Source organism: Scyliorhinus canicula, chromosome 6, assembly GCF_902713615.1.
Source record: "Scyliorhinus canicula chromosome 6, sScyCan1.1, whole genome shotgun sequence".
Classification (NCBI taxonomy): domain Eukaryota; kingdom Metazoa; phylum Chordata; class Chondrichthyes; order Carcharhiniformes; family Scyliorhinidae; genus Scyliorhinus; species Scyliorhinus canicula.
In genome coordinates, this window is record NC_052151.1 from 9,020,282 (window position 1) to 9,042,654 (window position 22,373).

The following is a 22,373-nucleotide window of genomic DNA, read 5'->3' on the forward strand; positions in this document are numbered from 1 at the left end:
CCTGTCGAGATAATTTCATCAGTTGTAGCAGAATCAGATTCACGATCACTGTCATTTAATAAGTGATCAATGTCTTTCAACATTTCTTTCTTTGAGTCATTTAATGCCCAATGGGTTTTTCTATTTCCAACATGCCCTACTGTTGGTATATCACGTGCTATCTGCAGTACCTCCCTCGGGTTCTGTAATCATAAGTGAAGCTACCACCTTCACAACTGCCAAATTGTGGTGCATGTAATTCACACTGTATTGTATTGTATAGCATTGTGTCGTTGTGGGCTCTGTCTGTGAGACGTTGCGCGGCTCTGCCCGTAGGGGGAGATGAGGAGCTTGTACAGGCTCAACCCTTGGCTCCGCCCAAGGCTCCGCCCATGGCCGCTCCCACTACCGGAAGTATAATGTGCTGCAGCTGTGTGAGCCTGCCCTCAGTTCTTCTGGTCGCAGGCAGGCTCAGTTGTAAGACTATTAAAACCACAGTTTACTTCCAATCGTGTTTCGAGTGAATTGATGGTCTCATCACAAATCATTCCCTAAAAGTATGTCCACTCTGTCCATTTGGAATTTCTTAACCACTCCAACAACTACTGGTCCTGACACTAAATCACACTCCAATTGTACTTTGTACAATGGAACTGGGTATTAATTCCCACCTATCCCATTTACTAAAACCTTGGCCGGGATTCACCAGAATCACAGGCAAGTGTTGACGTCAAACCAGCGTGAGTGACGGCGGCGTCAACGGGCCTCCAGGCCCAGGAATTCTCCTCTTCTTCGGGGCAAGAACGGCGCCGGAGCACTGCGTGCTTCTCCGGCGCCGAAAGCTGGCCCTACATGGCCGCCGCGGGTCCGTGCATGTGCGCCATGGCCTTATCCGCGCCGGCCCCTGGGTAACATGGCAGAGCCCTACAGGGGCCCGGCGCAGAGGAACATAGGCTCCCCCCCGGAATGAGCACGCCCACGGCTCGGTAGCCCCCGATCGTGGGCCTAGCCACCGTGGAGGCCCCCCCAGAGTCGGCTCCCCCTAGAGTCCTACCAGGACGGCCCCCAGAGCCACAACACTGAGGTCCTGCTGGGTGGGACCATATGTAAACCACGTCGGCGGAACTCAGCAGGCACTCGAGCATGGAGAATCGCCACGGGGGCCGCTTTTGATGGTCCCTGACCGGCGCCACGGCGGGCACGCTGACGCGAGCGCCCAGCGTCGGAGCGGCATGACGGGATTCTCGCGCCCCCTCGCTGATTCTCCGACCCGTTTAGGGATCGGAGAATCCCGGCCATTAGCTTTCATTGAGCTCTCTGGAGCGAAAACCAAGGGCGCGATTCTCCCCAAAGGCGGCGGGTTGTGAAGGCTGCCACGAAAACGGCCGTGTTTCACGGCAGCCTCCGAGCCCCCGCCCGGTTCCCGATTCTGCTCCCCAGTCGGGGCTAGCATTGCGCAGCCGTGAACTCCGGCATCGCGGGCTTAACGAATTTTGCTAAGCCCACGCGCCAAAGTTAGCAAAGGCTGACGCGTATGATGACGTCAGCCGCGCATGCGCGGATTGGACGACTCCAACCCGCGCATGCGCGGATGACGTCATCACGCATATGCGTGAAACCCGCGCATGCGCGGGCCATTATGCCCCTCAGAAGCCCCGCGGACGGATCCATCGGGGCGGCGGAGTAAGAAAGAGTGCGCGGGGTAAGTACCCGCTGCCCACCGATCGCGGGCCCATGGCACCCTTGGCACGGCCGTGGTGCGGCCGTGCCAATGGGTGCCATGGTTCCCCAGAACGGCACTTTACGGCCGCTTTTACGAACGGTGAGAGCAGGTGTGTTTTTAGTTCGTAAAAACAGCCGTAAAGGCCTTGGAAATCGGCCCATCGGCCAGGGGAGAATCGCTGCTCACCGTAAATCGCGCCCCAAGTCTGTCTCCAGCAAGTGAGTTTGAGTAGTACCTGTGTCTCTTAAGATGGTGGACAATCTCAGCTGGTCTGATAGCATCTTGGAGAGAAAATGGAGCTAACGTTTTGAGTCTGGACGATGCTTTGTCAAAGCTGGTGAGAACTGGAAATGGGATCACATTTATACTGTATTTGGTGGGGGGGGAGGATAAGGGGCTAGCGATAGCTGGAGATAGACAAACATGTCGAGGGCATATGATAAAAGGAATGTAAATGGGGGTGATTAAGACTAAGAAGGGTGCTGATGGTGGCACATAAAGAGATAAAAACGTGTGAATGGCAGAACAAAGGTGAGCAGTGTGCAAAGGGAAACTAGGAACAGTTGGCTAAAGTGGAGTGGGGGGAGGGGAGGGGATAAACAGATCAATGAAAGAAATTAAAATTAAAATTAATTGACAGAAATAAAAATGGGGGAAAGGTGATGGAGAGAGATCAGAGAACAAAGAGAACAAAGAAAAATACAGCACAGAAACTGGCCCTTCGGCCCTCCAAGCCTGTACTGGTCATGATACCACCTTTGGTCAAAACCCTCAGCACTTCCTCGTGCCGTATCCCTCTATGCCTGTTCTATCCAAGGTGCCTTTTGAATGCTGTTAATATATCTGCTTCATCAACCTTCCCTGGCAACACGTTCCTGACATTCACCAGCCTCTGTGTAAAAAAATCTGCCTCGCACATCTCCTTTAAACTTTGCCCCACGGACCCTAAACCTATGCCCCCTGGTGACTGATCCCTCCACCCTAGGAAAGGGTGCCTGCCCATCCATTCTATCCATGCCACTCATAATCTCGTAGACCTCTATCAGGTCGCCCCTCAACCTCCGTCGTTCTAATGAAAACAGTCTGAGTCTATTCAGCCTCTCCACGTAGTTAACACCCTCCAGCCCAGGCAACATCTTGGTAAACCAACTCACACCCTCTCCAAAGCCTTCACATCTTTCTGGTAGTGTAGCGAACAGAATTATGCACAATATTCCAAGTGCGGCCTTACCAAGGTTCTATACAACGGTAGCATGACTTGCCAGTTTTTATACTCAATGCCCCATCCAATGAAGGCAAGCATTCCATATGCTTTCTCTTTTAAAATTTAGAGTAACCAATTATTTTTTCCAATTAACGGGCAATTTAGCATGTCCAATCCACCTACCCTACACATCTTTGGGTTGTGGGGGTGAAACCCATGCAGACACGGGGAGAATATGCAAACTCCACACGGACAGTGACCCAAGGCCGGGATTCGAACCCGGGTCCTCAGCGCCATAGGCAGCAATGCTAACCACTGTGTCACCTTGCTGCCCTTCTGTATGCTTTCTTGACTACCTTGTCAACTTGTGTTGTCACTTTCAAAAATCTGTGGACCTGCACATCCAGATCTCTCTAGACTTTCTATATTCCTGAGAGTTTTGCCATTTACGGTGTATTTCCCCTCGATGTTACACCTACCAAAATGCATTAACTCACATTTGTCTGGATAAAACTCCATTTGCCATTTCTCTGCCCAAGTCTCCAACTTATCTATGTCCTGCTGTATCCTCCAACAATCCTCAACATGATCTGCCACTCCACCAACCTTGCTGTCATCTGCAAACTTAACTCAGTGTTAAGTCCGGAAAGCTGTAACGTGCCTAATCGGAAGATGAGGAGCTGTTCCTGCAAATTGTGTTGTGCTTCACTGGAACATTGCAGCAGGCCAAGGATGGACATGTGGACGTGAGAGCAGCATGGTGAGTTGAAACGGGCTTACCCAGGTGGCAGGGGTGGGGGGGGGGGGGGGGGGGGGGGGGGGGCTGGTTTAGCATAGGGCTAAATCGCTGGCTTTGAAAGCAGACCAATGCAGGCCAGCAGCACAGTTCAATTCCCGAACCAGCCTCCCTGAACAGGCGCCGGAATGCGGCGACTAGGGGCTTTTCGCAGTTACTTCATTTGAAGCCTACTTGTGACAATAAGCGACTTTCAATGTTTTTTCAATGATGTACACACATTGTTTTAGATGAGGGAACTAAATGTAACTTCTCCAAATTTGCTGATGACACAAAGCTGGTTGGGAGGGTGAGCTGTGAGGAGGATGCAGAGATGCTTCATGTGATTTGGACAAGTTGAGTGAGTGGGCGAATGCATGGCAGTATCATATGGATGAATGTGAGGTTATCCACTGGTATCAAAAACAGAAAGGCAGATTATTATTTGATTGGCTATAAATTCAGAGAGGAAAATGTGCAACGAGACCTGGGTGTTCCCGTACGTCATCTCCAAATTTGCAGATGACAAAGCTGGGTGAGCAATGAGGCGGTTTCAGAGATCCTTCAGTGTGATTTGGACAAGTAGAGTGAGTGGATGACTGCATGGCAGATGCAGTATTATGTGGATAATTGTGTGGTTATCCACTTTGGTATCAAAACAGAAAGGCAAATTATTTGAACGGCTATAAATTCAGAGAGGGAACTGTGCAACAAGCCCTGGGTGTCCTCGTCACTGAAGGTAAGCATGCAGGTGCAGCAGGCGGTAACGAAAGCAAATGGTATGTTGGCCTTCATAATGAGATGATAGAAGTGCAGAAACATGGATGTCTTGCTGCAATTACACAGGGCCTTGCTGAGGCCACACCTAGAATATTGTGTGCAGTTTTGGTCTCCTTATCTGAGGAAGGATGTTCTAGCTGTAGGGGAAGTGCAGCGAAGATTTACCCTACTGGGATGGCGGGACTGCGTTTGAGGAGAGATTGTGTCGGTTTGGATTGTATTCCCTGGAGTTCAGAAGAATGAGGGGGACCTCATGGAAACCTATATTCTAACAGGATGAGACACGGTAGATACAAGAAGGAGGTCCCTGATGGTGGGGTAGTGCAGAACCAAGGGTCACAATCTGAGGATACGGGACAGACTACTTAGGACTGAGATGAGGAGAAATTTCTTCACCCAGAGAGTGGTTGGCCTGTAAAATCCATTACTACAGAAAATAATTGGGGCCAAAACATTGTGGGCGGGATTCTCCGTCGGCCGATGCCGGAATCGGGAAACGCGATTGGGAGGAGAATTGGTTCTGCCGCTGAAACGTTGCAGGTGCCGGTTTCATGCCAATTTGCAATTCATCGTGGCCTCGGCAGCGGCATCAATGCGTTCCACTCCGCACGTACAGTAAACGGTGTTGGCATATTAGTGGGCCTGACCCGGTATTCTCTGGGCCCTCCGCAATTCTGCGCCCCTGCTGGGGGAATTCGATTAAATGCCTGTACAAATCAGAGAAAACTTTTAAAAAAAAATTTAGAGTACCCAATTATTTTTTCCAATTAAGGGGCAATTTAGCGTGGCCAATCCACCTATCCTGCACATCTTTAGGTTGTGGGGGTGAAACCCACACAGACACGGGAAGAATGTGCAAACTCCACACGGACAGTGACCCAGGGCCGGGATTCAAACCCGGATCCTCAGTGCCGTAGGCAGCAATGCCAACCACTGTGCCACTGTGCTGCCTTCAAATCAGAGAAAACTGACCTTGACACCAAGGCAGCGTTTGACCAAATGTGACATCAAGTATTCCTACCAAATCTGAATTCACCGAGAATCAGGAGGAAATCCTCTGCTGATTGGAGTCATACCTGGCTCAAAGGAAGATGGTTGTGGTGGTTGGAGGTAAATTATCTTAGTTCCAGGACATCACAACAGGAGTTCCTCAGTTCATGTCCATGGCCCAACTGTCTTCAGCTGCTTCATCTTTCCAACATGGTTGGAAGTGGGGATGTTTACTAATATTTGCACAATGTTCAACACCATTTGTAACTTCTCAGTTACTGAAGCAATCTGTGCCCACATGTCCCAACACCTGGGCAATATCCAAGCTTGGGTTGATATGTGGTAAGTAACATCTGTGCCACACAAGTGCTAGACAATGACCATCTGTAATGAAAGAGAAATCAACCATCTCCCTCTAGCATTCAATGACATTACCTTTGCTAAATCCCCCATTATCAACATACTGGGGGTTACCAATGATCAGAACCTGAACTGGACCAGCCATGTAAATGGTTGAAAGAGCTGGTCAGAGACTGGGAATTCTGTGGTGAGAGACTCATCTCCTGAATCCCCAAAGTCTGTCCACCATCAACAAGGCATCAGTCCGGAGTGTGATGGAATACTTTCCCCTTTCATGGATGAACACAGCTCCAAAAACACTGAAGATGCATGACAGGTGGATTTCTTTATTGTCACGTGTGCCGAGGTACAGTGAAAAGTATTTTTCTGCGAGAAGCTGAACAGATCATTAAGTACATGAAAATAAAAAGGGAATAAAATAAAATACATAATAGGGCAACACAAGGTACACAGTGTAACTACATAACATCGGCATCGGGTGAAGCGTACAGGGTGGAGTGTTAATGAGGTCAGTCAATAAAAGGGTCGTTTAGAAGTCTGTTAACAGCGGGGAAGAAGCTGTTTTTGAATCTGCTTGTGCGTGTTCTCAAACTTTTGTATCTCCTGCCCGATGTGAGAAGTTGGAAGAGTGAGTAAGCCGTGTGCGAGGGGTCTTTGATTATGCTGCCCGCTGTCCCCAGGCATAGCATCCAGGAAAAAAAACAGCCTGCTTGATTCGCGCCCATTCCACCACCCCCAATATCCACTCCATCCATCACTGACACACAAGAGGCAATTGGTCTTTCCTGTCCTTTTTTGTTGGCAACACGGAGCACAAGTTGCTAACACTGTGGCTTTGCAGCGCCAGGGTCCCAGGTTCGATTCCCCGCTGGGTCACTGTCTGTGCGGATTCTCCACATTCTCCCCGTGTGCTCCGGTTTCCTCCCACAGTCCAAAGACGTGCAGGTTAGGTGGATTGGCCGTGATAAATTGCCCTTAGTGACCAAAAAGGTTCGGACGGGTTATTGGATTACGGGGATAGGGTGGAAGGGAGGGCTTAAGTGGGTCAGTGCATACTTATTGGGCCGAATGGCCTCCTTCTGCACTGTATGTTCTATGTACGATGTTCTATATTTCATAATTGTGAACTTCACTTGGGAAAAGAGCATGTTATTGAGAAAGATTATCAAGGAAAGCAGTTATCTGAAGTGCATTCTCATGAATTGATTGTGAATAGTGGAAAATTAGATGTCGTGTCTCTCAGAGAGCAAACTGGAGATTTAGGATATTCTGAATAACACTCATTTCAGCGAATGGAACTTCCTGCAAGCGACTCTCCTATTCATGAGAATAAAATCCACAAGCATTTATTTCCTCTAAAAACATTGGATCACATTGAAACTTGTCATAGTCATTTTCTAGTCTCCTGAATTACTTGAGTTTTTTAGAGTGTGGCATTGTTCTCGAGTATATAAGAAAATCAAAGATGTTGGCTGCATTTTGTTATATATAATTATTCATGGAAATAACGAGATTGGACTTTTTGTTCTATTTTGGCCAGGAATTATTGGAAATGGATACTTTCAATCTTCTAGAAACTTCCAGCCTGCCATCAGTAACATGATAACAAAACTTGTTGCTGTCAGCAGAATCCTCTGGCAGTGGACAAAGGTAACCACACTGTTGTAAATATTTTTCTTAATTAAAGGTGCTGAGGATGTAATGAATATCAATTTGTCAGACCTATTCCTCACAAGAGAATAAACAACATCAACTTATATTTTTAAAGTAAATAGAGGTAATAAAATTGTTCATAAAAGGAATAGATATTGGGACATATGCCAAACTATACAGAAGGGCTGGTTAGCTCAGTTGGGTTCGGTAGAGCTGGTATGTGGTTTTGAATAATGTCAACATTGCAGGTTCAATTCCCATTCTGGCTGAGGTAAATTTGGGACCTACTCCTGAGTGGCAAACTGATTGACAGAATTGCCAAAAAAACAGCTGAGGATGAAGTATTAATAGGCAATGAGCCAAAGACCAGCCTTTGGGCCAAGGAACCACCTTTGGGCAGAGAATACTGCACACCTGACATATCGCAAATGCTTTAGAGGAAAAGCAGAAATAGCGTGGATACAAGAACAGATCAGAGATTGGGAATTCTGCAGTGAGGTAACTCACTTCATGACTTCTCACAGCATGACCACACAAGGCACAAATCAGAAATGTGGTGGTGCATGCACCAAGTGCAGCTCAACGAGCCTCAGGCTTGACACCATCCAGGGCAAAGCTTGACTGGCACTCCATTCACCCCCTCCACAGCTATGGTAGCAATGTTTACCATCCAGAATATTTATTACAGTAACTCACCAAGGGTCTTTTAACAGCACGTTCCAAATGCATGACCAAAGAGTCCAAAGACGTGCAGGTTGGGTGGATTGGCCATGCAAAAAGTGCCCTTAGTGTCCAGAAAAGGTTAGGTGGGGTTACTGGGTTACAGGGATAGGGTGGAGGTGTGGGCTGGGTAGGGTGTTCTTCCCAACGACCGGTGGAGACTCGATAGGCCGAATGGCCTCCCTCTGCAGTGTAAATTCTATGATTCTATGACCACGACCTGTTAGTTTTCCTCCAAGCCACACACCAGCCTGGAATTATACCACAGGAACAGAGGAACATAGGAGTTAGGAGCACAAGTAGACAATTCAGCTCTTGGAACCTGCTCCGCCATTCAATCAGATAATGGCTGATCTCTTGGACTCAAATCCACCCTCCTACCTGTTTCCCATATCTCTTTAATCCGTTTTTTATCACTGTTCCTCTATCCTGCTTTGTAAAAATCCCTGAACTCTCTTCCAAACAGTACTATGATTGTACCAACACCATACAGACTGAGGCCACTTTCCAATTCTCAAGGTCAATTAGGGATATATCACTGACATTGCTAACAAAGCTCATTTTGCACCAGAGAAAAATATAGGTGGGCAACTGAAACCTTCAGAAAATGGTGATGGAATTTAGGTTAAGAAATCCACATTATGGGCGGGGTTCTCCGATCACTGTCGCCGAAATCGCATTCGCGATCAGCCGGAGAATCCACATTTACGCTGGAGTCGGGGGTGGCAGCGTTTTTGCTCCGCCCCCTCATAAACGGCGTACTTGGGGAGTACGCCACACGTATGGATGGCCTCAGCATGTCACCCGAGGCCCTCCCCCGATGCTCCGCCCCTGATGGGCCGAGATCCCGACGGCGTGGAGCGCATATCCTCACAACAGTCGGGGACCTCGCATAGTGGCTGCGGACAGTGTCCAGTGCCGCCACAGTCGGGGGGGGGGGGGGGGGGGGGGTGGGAGCTGTTCTGCTGGCAGGGGGGCTTCGGATGGGGACTGCTGAGGGGGGGATTAAAGGGGCAAGTTTTTGGCAGGCTTAGTCTGCGCACGGCGTGGCAGCCACAGGCCACGGCAGTGTGCTTGTGCGGCCACGGATTGCCATTCTGAGGCCGTATCCACAGGTAAAGCAGGGACTTTATGCTGAGTGGCTGCTAGCCTTCTGTGGTAGTATGACTAGAGGTACTACAGTACCTGGGAGTGTGAGCTACCATTGGTGGAGAAGGCACGCTGCTCATTGACCCAAGTGTTTGCATTTCATTGGTCGGAACGTAAGGTGGCTCCGCCCAGTGAGGTGATGTATAAGAACCCGTGTTTCCCAGTAGCCGACCTTCTTTCGGTACTCGAGCTGCTGGGGAAACATCTTGTTGATTAAAGCCTTCAATTCGGACTACATCCTCGTTTCAGTAGTCATTGATCGCGCATCAATTCAATCAACAAGATTTGAAAGGACGGAGCTCCGCATCCAGCCAGAGTGTCTACGACTCAGCCCCCACGCAGCTAACGCAGCAGCTACATTCAAGCACTGGCTAGCTTGTTTCAACAGCTAGCTCAGTACGGCGGAAAATGTACCGACGAGGGAGCAGAAGCTGCACATCCTCCACTCGTGCGTCGGCACCACCATCTACATGCTCATCGAGGACACGTCCGACTACGACTCCGCCATGGAACTGCTTAAAGGACACTTCATCCGACCGGTGAATCAGGTTTACGCTCGCCACTTGCTGGCTACGAGGCAGCAGATCCCTGGTGAGTCGTTAGACGATTTTTACCGTGCTCTCATTGTACTGGGGAGGAACTGCAGCTGCCCACAAGTTTCTGCTAATGAGCACAGCGAACTGTTAATCCGAGACGTCTTTGTTGCGGGTATGCTGTCCCCACAAATCCGCCACAGACTGTTAGAGAAGGAAACTTTGGGCCTCACGGAGGCACGGGCTCTCGCGAACTCTCTAGACGTTGCATACAGAATCGCCCGTTCATATGCCCCCGACTGCGTGGCAACAACCTGGGCAGCGTGGAACTCAGCTTCCCCTTCCCCTATGGACGCTGAATCGCCTCAGGCCTGTGCTGCAAGATGCCCTGGAAACCCCGCTGGGCCCCGTTGCTATTTTTGTGGACAGGCAAAACACCCCCGACAGCATTGCCCAGCCCAATCGGCAACGTGCAAGGGCTGCGGTAAGAAGGGCCATTTCCTGTCGGTTTGCCAGGTCAAAGCGGTCATTGTGGTCCCGGGCAGCGACTGCGGGACGCCGCCCCGTCTCTCTCTGAGGGCCCCGTGCGGCCTGCGAATTTCTCCGTCCCCATCCCCCAACGCCACGTGCGTTCTTGGTGCCGCCATCTTGTTTTTCCAAATCCACGTGCGGGGGACGGGCGCCGCCATTTTGTCCATCCCGCCATGTGCGATCAGTGGGCGCCGCCATCTTGGATCGGCTCCGAGTACCCCGGTGCGGGTGACTACTCATCGCCCGATGACGACTAAGATCTTCTGCCACGACTCGCATCAGTCACCTTGGACCAGTCTTGACCCCGCACCTCCTCTACGGCGGCGATGAAGGTCCTGCTCAACGAGCACGAAACGTCCTGCCTGCTGGACTCCGGGAGCACAGAGAGTTTCATACACCCTGCCATGGTAAGACGCTGCTCTCTTCCTGTCCATCCCGAAAACCAAAAATCTTCGTGGTCTCTGGCTCCCATTCGGTTGAGATCACGGGGTATTGTATAGCGGACCTCACGGTCCAGGGGAGGGAGTTTAAAAATTACAGTCTCTTCGTCCTCCCCCACCTCTGCACGGCCACACTCCTGGGGTTAGACTTCCAGTGTAACCTCCAGAGCCTAACATTTACATTCGGCGGCCCTATACCTCCCCTCACTGTCTGCAGCCTCGCGACCCACAAAGTCCCCCATCCTTGTTTGCAAACCTCACCCCGGATTGCAAACCTGTCGCCACTAGGAGCAGACGATACAGTGCCCAGGACCAGGTCTTCATCAGGTCTGAGGTCCAGCGGCTTCTGAAGGAAAGGGTCATCGAGGCTAGTAATGAAAATGAAATGAAATGAAAATCGCTTATTGTCACGAGTAGGCTTCAATGAAATTACTGTGAAAAGCCCTTGGTCGCCACATTCCGGTGCCTGTCCGGGGAGACTGGTAACAGCCCCAGGCGAGCACAAGTTCTGGTGGTAAAGACCGGAGAGAAGAATAAGAACATAAGAACTAGGAGCAGGAGTAGGCCATCTGGCCCCTCGAGCCTGCTCCGCCATTCAATGAGATCATGGCTGATCTTTTGTGGACTCAGCTCCACTTTCCGGCCCGAACACCATAACCCTTCATCCCTTTATTCTTCAAAAAACTATCTATCTTTACCTTAAAAACATGTAATGAAGAAGCCTCAACTGCTTCACTGGGCAAGGAATCCCATAGATTCACAACCCTTTGGGTGAAGAAGTTCCTCCTAAACTCAGTCCTAAATCTACTTCCCCTTATTTTGAGGCTATGTCCCCTAGTTCTGCTTTCACCCTCCATGTGGAAACAACCTGCCCGCATCTATCCTATCTATTCCCTTCATAATTTTAAATGTTTCTATAAGATCCCCCCTCATCCTTCTAAATTCCAACGAGTACAGTCCCAGTCTACTCAACCTCTCCTCATAATCCAACCCCTTCAGCTCTGGGATTAACCTAGTGAATCTCCTCTGCACACCCTCCAGTGCCAGTATGTCCTTTCTCAAGTAAGGAGACCAAAACTGAACACAATACTCCAGGTGTGGCCTCACTAACACCTTATACAATTGCAACATAACCTCCCTAGTCTTAAACTCCATCCCTCTAGCAATGAAGGACAAAATTCCATTTGCCTTCTTAATCACCTGTTGAACCTGTAAACCAACTTTCTGTGACTCATGCACGAGCACACCCAGGTCTCTCTGCACAGCGGCATGCTTTAATATTTTATCGTTTAAATAATAATCCCGTTTGCTGTTATTCCTACCAAAATGGATAACCTCACATTTGTCAACATTGTATTCCATCTGCCAGACCCTAGCCCATTCACTTAACCTATCCAAATCCCTCTGCAGACTTCCAGTATCCTCTGCACTTTTCGCTTTAACACTCATCTTAGTGTCATCTGCAAACTTGGACACATTGCCCTTGGTCCCCAACTCCAAATCATCTATGTAAATTGTGAACAATTGTGGGCCCAACACGGATCCCTGAGGGACACCACTAGCTACTGATTGCCAACCAGAGAAACACCCATTAATCCCCACTCTTTGCTTTCTATTAATTAACCAATCCTCTATCCATGCTACTACTTTACCCTTAATGCCATGCATCTTTATCTTATGCAGCAACTTTTTGTGTGGCACCTTGTCAAAGGCTTTCTGGAAATCCAGATATACCACATCCATTGGCTCCCCGTTATCTACTGCACTGGTAATGTCCTCAAAAAATTCCACTAAATTAGTTAGGCACGACCTGCCCTTTATGAACCCATGCTGCGTCTGCCCAATGGGACAATTTCTATCCAGATACCTCGCTATTTCTTCCTTGATGATAGATTCCAGCATCTTCCCTACTACCGAAGTTATGCTCACTGGCCTATAATTACCCTCTTTCTGCCTACCTCCTTTTTTAAACAGTGGTGTCACGTTTGATAATTTCCAATCCACCGGGACCACCCCAGAGTCTAGTGAATTTTGGTAAATCATCATTAGTGCATCTGCAATTTCCCTAGCCATTTCTTTTAGCACTCTGGGATGCATTCCATCAGGGCCAGGAGACTTGTCTATCTTTAGCCCCATTAGCTTGCCCATCACTACCTCCTTAGTGATAACAATCCTCTCAAGGTCCTCACCTGCCATAGCCTCATTTCTATCAGTCGCTGGCATTTTATTTGTGTCTTCCACTGTGAAGACCGACCCAAAAAACATGTTCAGTTCCTCAGCCATTTCCTCATCTCCCATTATTAAAACTCCCTTCTCATCCTCCAAAGGACCAATATTTACCTTAGCCACTCTTTTTTGTTTTATATATTTGTAAAAACTTTTGCTGTCTGTTTTTATATTCTGAGCAAGTTTACTCTCATTCTCTATCTTACTCTTCTTTATAGCTTTTTTAGTAGCTTTCTGTTGCCCCCTAAAGATTTCCCAGTCCTCTAGTCTCCCACCAATCTTTGCCACTTTATATGCTTTTTCCTTCAATTTGATACTCTCCCTTATTTCCTTAGATATCCACGGTCGATTTTCCCTCTTTCTACCGTCCTTCCTTTTTGTTGGTATAAACCTTTGCTGAGTACTGTGAAAAATCGCTTGGAAGGTTCTCCACTGTTCCTCAACTGTTCCACCATAAAGTCTTTGCTCCCAGTCTACCTTAGCTAGTTCATTTCTCATCCCATTGTAATCTCCTTTGTTTAAACACAAAACACTAGTATTTGATTTTACTTTCTCACCCTCCATCTGTATTTTAAATTCCACCATATTTTGATCGCTCCTTCCGAGAGGATCCCTAACTATGAGATCATGAATCAATCCTGTCTCATTACACAGGACAAGATCTAGGACCGCTTGTTCCCTCGTAGGTTCCATTACATACTGTTCTAGGAAGCTATCGCGGATACATTCTATAAATTCCTCCTCAAGGTTGCCTTGACCGACCTGGTTAAACCAATCGACATGTAAATTAAAATCCCCCATGATAACTGCTGTACCATTTCTACATGCATCAGTTATTTCTTTGTTTATTGCCTGCCCCACCATAACGTTACTATTTGGTGGCCGATAGACTACTCCGATCAGTGACTTTTTCGCCTTACTATTCCTGATTTCCACCCAAATGGATTCAACCTTATCCTCCATAGCGCCGATGTCATCCCTTACTATTGCCCGGATGTCATCCTTAAATAACAGAGCAACACCACCTCCCTTACCATCCACTCTGTCCTTCCGAATAGTTTGATACCGTCGGATATTTAACTCCCAGTCGTGACCATCCTTTAACCATGTTTCAGTAATGGCCACTAAATCATAGTCATTCACGATGATTTGTGCCATCAACTCATTTACTTTATTCCGAATACTACGAGCATTCAGGTAAAGTACACTTATGTTGGTTTTTTTACCTCTGTTTTGAATCTTAACATCTCCAGTTTTAGTCCTTTTAGTATTACTGGGCCTATTCACTGAGCTCCCCTCAGTCACTGTACCTTGTCCTGTCGCCCTTTTTGATTTTTGACTATGTCTTCTCTGCCTTGTACTTTTCCCCTTACTTCCTTTTGCTTCTGTCCCTGTTTTACTACCTTCCAATTTCCTGCATCGGTTCCCATCCCCCTGCCACATTAGTTTAAACCCTCCCCAACAGCTCTAGAAAACACCCCCCCTAGGACATCGGTTCCAGTCCTGCCCAGGTGCAGACCGTCCGGTTTGTACTGGTCCCACCTCCCCCAGAACCGGTCCCAACGCCCCAGGAATTTGAATCCCTCCCTCTTGCACCATCTCTCGAGCCACGCATTCATCCTATCTATCCTGACATTCCTACTCTGACTAGCTCGTGGCACTGGTAGCAATCCTGAGATTACTACCTTTGAGGTCCTACTTTTTAGTTTATCTCCTAACTCCCTGAATTCCGCTTGTTGGACCTCATCCCGTTTTTTACCTATATCGTTGGTGCCTATGTGCACCACGACAGCTGGCTGTTCACCCTCCCCCCCAGAATGTCCTGCAGCCGCTCCGAGACATCCTTGACCCTTGCACCAGGGAGGCAACATACCATCCTGGAGTCTCGATTGCGTCCACAGAACCGCCTGTCTATTCCCCTTACGATCGAGTCCCCTATCACTATAGCCCTGCCATTTTTCTCCCTACCGTGCTGTGCAGCAGAGCCAGACACGGTGCCATGAACCTTGCTGCTGCCTTCCCCTGGTGAGCCATCTCCCTTAACAGTATCCAAAGCGGTATATCTGTTTTGCAGGGAGATGACCGCAGGGGACACCTGCACTGCCTTCCTACTCTTGCTGTCTTTTGGTCACCCATTTTCTATCTCCCTCAGTGAGCTTCACCTGCGGTGTGACCAACTCGCTAAACGTGCTATCCACGATCTCCTCAGCATCGCGGATGCTCCAAAGTGAGTCCATCCGCAGCTCCAGAGCCGTCAAGCGGTCTAACAGGTGCTGCAACTGAACACACTTCTTGCACGTGAAAGAGCCAGGGACAGTGGACGTGTCCCTGAGCTCCCACTTCGTACACGAGGAGCATGACACGGGTCTGGGATCTCCTGCCATGTCTTAAACCTTAGGTAAACTTAAACAACTACAATTTCAAAGTAAAAATAAATAAATTAGACAATGAAAAGAAAAAGAGAAACTACTTACCAGTCACTTACCAGGTTGGTCATAGACTACAGCCAGACCATCAATAGGTTTACGCAGCTGGACGCGTACCCTCTCCCCCGTATATCCGACCTGGTCAACAGGATCACACAGTATAAGGTCTTCTCCACGGTAGATCTGAAGTCGGCCTACCACCAGCTGCCCTTCCGCGCGAGCGATCGCAAGTACACTGCGTTCGAGGCGGACGGGCGGCTCTACCACTTTTTAAGGGTTCCCTTCGGTGTCACAAACGGGGGGCGGGATTCTCCCCTACCCGGCGTGACGGAGGGTCCCGGCGTAGGGGAGTGGCGCCAGCCACTCAGGGGTCGGGCCTCCCCAAAGGTGGGGAATTCTCCCCACCTTTGGGGGCCAGCCCCGCGCCGGAGCGGTTGGCACCAGAAGACTGGCGCAAAAAATCGGCGCCCCCGGCAGCGGGGCTGGCCGAAAGGCTTTCGCCGGTCGGCGCATGCGCCGGCAGTGACGTCAGCGGCAGCTGGCCGCTGACATCACTGCCGGCGCATGCGCGATGTGGGGTTCTCTTCCGCTTCCGCCGTGGCGGCCGCGGAAGGAGAAATAGTGCACCCAGGGCACTGGCCCGGAGTCTGAGCGGGGGGGTCCCGATCGCGGGCCAGGCCACCGTGGGGGCACCCCCCGGGGTTCGATCGCCCCCCGACCACCCCAGCACCCCGGGGCCCGCTCGCGTCGCTGATCCCGCCGTTCCAGAGGTGGTTCAAACCTCGGCGGCGGGAGAGGCCTCCCAGCGGCGGGACTTCGGCCCATCCGGGCCGGAGAATCACCGCAGGGCCCTCTCCGATCGGAGTGGCGAGATTCCACCGCCGCCACTTCCCGGGTGGCGGAGAATCTCTGCCACAGCGGGGGCCGGATTTTAGGCGGCCCCAGGCGATTCTCCGACCCTGCTGGGGGTTGGAGACCTTCGCCCGGGGTCTCGGTCTTCCAACGAGAGATGGACCGAATGGTCGACCGATGCGGTTTACGGGCAACTTTCCCGTACCTCGATAATGTCACCATCTGCGACCACGATCAGTAGGACCACGACGCCAACTTCCGCAAATTCCTCCAAACCGCAAAACCCCTGAATTTGACCTATAACAAAGAAAAATGCGTGTTCAGCACCGACCGCCTAGCCATCCTCAGCTACGTAGTGCGCCGACCCGGAACGCATGCGCCCCCTGATGGAGCTCCCCCTCCCTCACTGCTCCAAGGCCCTGAAGCGCTGCCTCGGGTTCTTCTCTTATTACGCTCATTGGGTCCTCAACTACGCTGACAACGCCCGTACCCTCATACAAACTATTACTTTCCCCCTGTCGTCGGAGGCCCGCCAGGCCTTCAGCCGCATCAAAGCGGATATCGCAAAGGCCACGATGCGCGCCATCGACAAGTCCCTCCACTTCCAGGTCGTGAGCGACGTGTCTGACGTAGCTCTGACAGCCACCCTCAACCAAGCGGGCAGGCCCGTGGCCTTCTTCTCGCGTACCCTCCATGCTTCCGAAATCCGCCACTCCTCGGTCGAGAAGGAAGCACAGGCCATAGTGGAAGCTGTGCGACATTGGAGGAATTATCTGGCCGGCAGGAGGTTTACCCTCCTCACAGACCAACGGTCGGTGGCCTTCATGTTCGACAATGCACAGTGGGGCAAGATCAAAAATGACAAGATCTTACGGCGGAGGATTGAGTTATCCACCTACAACTATGACATCTTGTATCGTCCTGGGAAGCTAAACGAGCCTCCCGATGCTCTGTCCCACGGCACCTGTGCCAACGCACAAGTGGTCCGCCTCCGAGCCCTCCATGCCACCCGGGTGTCTCCCGCTTCTTCCATTTCGTGAAGACCCGCAACCTGCCCTACTCCATCGAGGAGGTGAGGACAGTCACCAGAAACTGCCACATCTGCGCGGAGTGCAAGCCGCACTTCTACCGTCCTGAGAAAGCGCATCTGACAAAGGCTTCCCGTCCCTTTGAACGCCTCAGCATGGACTTCAAAGGTCCCCTCCACTCTACCAACCGCAACACGTACTTCCTCATCGTGATTGACGAGTACTCCCGTTTCCCATTCACCATCCCCTGCCCCGACATGACCACAACCACCATCATAAAAGCCCTCCACACCATTTTCTCCCTGTTCGGATACCCCGCCTACATACACAGTGATAGGGGGTCCTCCTTCATGAGTGATGAACTGCATCAATTCCTGCTCAGCAAGGGCATTGCCTCAAGCATGATGACCAGTTACAACCCCCGGGGTAACGGACAGGTCGAGAGGGAGAACGGCACGGTCTGAAAAACCGTTCAACTGGCCCTACGGTCCAGAAATCTCCCAATCTCCCGCTGGCAGGAGGTCCTCCCAGACGCCCTCCATTCCATCCGGTCTCTACTCTGCACTTCTACTAATCAAACTCCTCACGAACGCCTTCTTGTCTTCTCCAGGAAGTCTTCCTCAGGGACCCCGCTCCCGACCTGGCTGGCAGTCCCTGGGCCCATCCTGCTCCGGAAGAACGTGCGGGCGCACAAATCGGATCCGTTGGTCGAGAGGGTCTAGCTGCTCCACGCTAACGTGGAGTATCCCGAGGGCCGACAAAACACAGTCTCTCTACGGGACCTGGCGCCTGCCGGATCCCCGCCATCCCCCTCATCACCAGCCCCACCCACCCCCAAACAGGCTGTGGCGGGATCCGCCCAAACACAACTGCACCCTGCAGGCACCCCCCCACTGGCCCGCCAACCCCCTCACCTGCACCGCCTGGAGGGCTAGTCCCCCCCCCCCCCCCCCCCCCCCCCACCCCCCCCCCCCCCACTGGCCCGGCCCTCACCAGCGCCGTCTAGGGGTGTTGAAACCCCCACAAGGACCGGATCACGCTCCCGGAGTCATGGATGCCCGCATCTCCATCAACATCTCCGCCGAAGCTCCGTCGGTCGCAGAGGACATCCAAGGCCCCTGATCACCTGATCGAGTCGATGTGAACTCTTAATGGATTTTTTCTGTCTCTGTAAATAGTTGCCATGTTGATAACACAATTCCTGACTCTGTACATAGTTACGTGCCAGTGGGCAGCCGCCGTTCGAGAGAGGTATTGGCCCCTATCACTAGTCATACTACCAGTAAATTATCCCACCTGCATCGGACTCCCAGTCATGGCTGGATGCCCGAGCAGTTTCAGCACCCCCCCCACCCCCCCTCCCCCGGGTTCCTTTCTCAACAAGGGGTGAATGTGGTAGTTTGACTAGAGGTACCATGGTACCTGGGAGTTTGAGCTACCATTGGTGGAGAAGGCTCGCTGCTCATTGGCCCAAGTGTTTGCATTTCATTGGTCGGACTTAAGGTAGCTCCGCCCATTGAGGCGGGGTATAAGAACCCATGTTTCCCAGCAGCCGGCCTTCTTTCTGTACTCGGGCTGCTGGGGAAACATCTTGTTGATTAAAGACTTCAATTCGGACTATATCCTCATTTCAGTATTATTGATCGTGCATCACCTTCCACCAGACGGCGGGGGCGGCGCCTACTTTCTGGTCATAAGAACAGGTGGATACTGCGGATATAGCAGGAGGACCAGAGAATCCAGCCCCCTTTGTGCATTATGTCACCAATGAATAGTTGAACAAAGAAAAAAACATTGTATTTATATGGTGCTTGCAACAACCTCAGGACGTTTAACCAGGTTCACTGCCAGTGAAATATTTTTGAAGCATTGTATCTAGTGTCAGAGGGGTGGAGTGTGGAAGATATACAATATTGGCAACCAGAACCTCGTTGTTGAGATGCCAGGACAGGATTTGTGGAGTTCCACGGCAGCAAAATGGTGCCACACCTGGGCCGATTCAGTGACTGTTAAGGAATTAGCACCGGCACCATGTGGAACACAATCGATTCCGATGAGAAACGGTATGGGATTCACGATTGCCATTCTGGAGGCTGACAAGCTGCAGCTGCTTATACACATTCAAACCCCAAACACACCATCCCAGCCAACAAAATTGCAGCAAGACACGTTGCACCACGATTCACCGAAGCCGGTACGATCCCTCCTGGACACGGTGGAGGAGAGTCAGGTCACCCGCTGCCCCGGCCTGGGAAGGAGCCTGTCAGCTGCTGCCGTTTGCCAGGCGTGGGTACAGGTGGCAACACTACATGGTTAGCACAGTTGCTACACAGCTCCAGGGTCCCAGGTTTGATTCCACACTTCCCCTTGCCCCACACAACCCTACTGCACCCCACCTCCCCCTGGCCAGCCGATGCTTCTTGTCTTATGTCCCGAAGGACTTGCTGGTGATGGGGTGAGCCAATTATTATTATTCTGGTGTTCCCCGTCCCCGACCCCAGCCACAGCCTGAACCCTGCCTTCGACCAGCAACGAGGATGAGACCGACAAGAACAGGACATCCTGGGATGGCCCGCAGCTCTAGTCTGAGGGTGACACTGACTTCCCTTCACAGCTGGTTCCAACACCCTCCACCATCCCAGACACAGTCATCTTGGTTGGGCACTTTAATGAAAGAGGCTCCTGAGACACTATCTGGTGCGCACCACACAGCTGCTCCGGTGCAGCAGGTGGAGGTAGAACTCCCAAGGAGGCGAAAAGTCAGACAGTGGGCCTACTCCAGGGACTAGCTGCCATTCAGATGGGTTTCGGGCTTCTAGAACGGGACGGTCCATCGATTGCAGAGATACAGAGCCAGAACTATGTGAGCGGTGATCGGTGACCATCAAACACCTGCAGTAGCAGTTGGAGAAGTCCAATTGGGTGCAGGAGGAGGTGGTGCCGACCATGCATGCCACCCAGACCAACACTGCATGAGTGGCGTCCATGGTGGAGGCCTTGGGGGCGAAGGTTACGGTCCTGGATGAGCATTCCAAAGCCTGGGGCATCCCATGCAGGCGGTGGCCGATGCCCACGACAGGGCTGCCCTCTCACAGGCAGCCATATGCCATAGCCACCTGGCCATTGCAGTGGCGCTCCTGAGCGTGGCCCAGGTAAATGGGCCATACCTGAGAATGTTCAGGCTGATGTGGCACAGGAAATGATCCAGTCCCTGAGGGAGATGGTGCCATCATTTGCTGATGTGACACAGACCCAGAAGGTGGTGGCACAGTCGCAGCGAGACATGGCGCAGTCCCAGTAACCTGTGTCTCAGGATTATGAGCCCCTCCGTGTCTGTGTCATTGATCGCTGGTCAGCACATGGGGTGGGTTCTGGTTGTGGCTGTGGCTGAGGACAGGGAACACCAGAAGGACCCACTCTATCAACAGCAGTTCCTGCAAGACACATAGAACATAGAACAGTACAGCACAGAACAGGCCCTTCGGCCCTCAATGTTGTGCCGAGCCATGATCACCCTACTCAAACCCGCATATCCACCCTATACCCGTAACCCAACAACCCCCCCTTAACATTACATTTTAGGACACTACGGGCAATTTAGCATGGCCAATCCACCTAACCCGCACATCTTTGGACTGTGGGAGGAAACCGGAGCACCCGGAGGAAACCCACGCACACAGGGGGAGGACGTGCAGACTCCACACAGACAGTGACCCAGCCGGGAATCGAACCTGGGACCCTGGAGCTGTGAAGCATTTATGCTAACCACCATGCTACCCTGCTGCCCCCCACCATGCTACCCTGCTGCCCCCCACCATGCTACCCTGCTGCCCCCCACCATGCTACCCTGCTGCCCCAAGACACAAGTCAAGACACGTGCTTGAACCACGGGCCGGGAGGTGGTGGAGATGGTGTAAGGGTGATGTGGGGGTGCAGGTAGTGTGGGGGTGTGGATGGTTGACACAAGTGTCTCAGGGAACTGCAACTTAGTGAGGTCTCACTTCCTTGTCCGAGGCCGATCTCCACCCGGGCGATGATAATTTCCTTGGGCCCGTAGACCACGTTCAGGGCCTACTGCTCCGCCACGGTGAGGGTCCGCAGGGGATCGGGGGAGGGAGACAGAAAATGCAGAATGTTAGACAGTGACGCATGCAGCCCAGGGGGTGGGTATCCAGGACACCTGGTTGGAGGGGAAGAGGGGGTGTTGGGGCCAGGTGCACAGTGCTGCCGATTCACCCTGACCGCCCTCAGGAGGCCATGCAACTTTTTTTTGAACACCACTGCAGGCCGGTCTGGATAGTGTTACTGGTGGTTCTGACAGCCTCTGCCACCTGCGCCCAGGCACAATGAATGGTGGCGGCTGGCAGATTCCTTCCCGGGCCGGGATACAGGGTGGCTCACCTCTCCTCCATGGCATCTGGGGGGGTCTCGAGCTCAGCGTCTGTGAATTCTGGGGTTGCTCTCCTTGCTGCCATCTTGTTGGCTGGGATGGTGTGTGTGGGGCATGAATTAGAAAAATACCCAAAGTCTTTGGCCCTTAGCTGTCCAATAATTACAGTCACCAAGTTTGTAAATTTCAAGACAATTACTGTTTATTTATAACAAGAACTATAATGAAACATGTGGCAAATACAACTAGTTAACTATTATCTAATTCCTAATTCCCCACTTTAACTTGCCCCCAACCTCTATACACATTCATACACACACACACTCACACAAGGACAGACAAACACAGAGGGGAAGAAAGGGGGTAAACAAAAAACAGAAGTAAAAGAGAAGAAAGTATTTCTTTCAGATGGGTGTTTCCAGCACCCTGCCCCTCTTCAAACCTTGTTTTCAGTTCAAGGTTTTTTACTGTAGATTCATTCAGGCCTCTGAAGTTTTAGGAATACAGCACCCTGATTAGAGAGAGAGTCCTGGTCTTTGCTTCCAATCTATATTTATTTTCCATTAACCTCATCCATTCATTCTGCTTATCTGCAATTTCAGGAATACAGCACT

General features: G+C 51.1%; 1 protein-coding gene across 1 annotated transcript in view; it reads left to right on the top strand.

The window, feature by feature from the left end:
- LOC119966923 (dynein heavy chain 8, axonemal-like) overlaps positions 1-22,373 on the top strand; it is a 1,786,259-nt gene that overhangs the window by 1,391,597 nt on the left and 372,289 nt on the right. Inside the window, exon 58 of the mRNA XM_038798881.1 lies at positions 7,352-7,461. Coding sequence (XP_038654809.1) covers positions 7,352-7,461 — 110 coding nt within the window. The remainder of the gene's footprint in view (positions 1-7,351; positions 7,462-22,373) is intronic.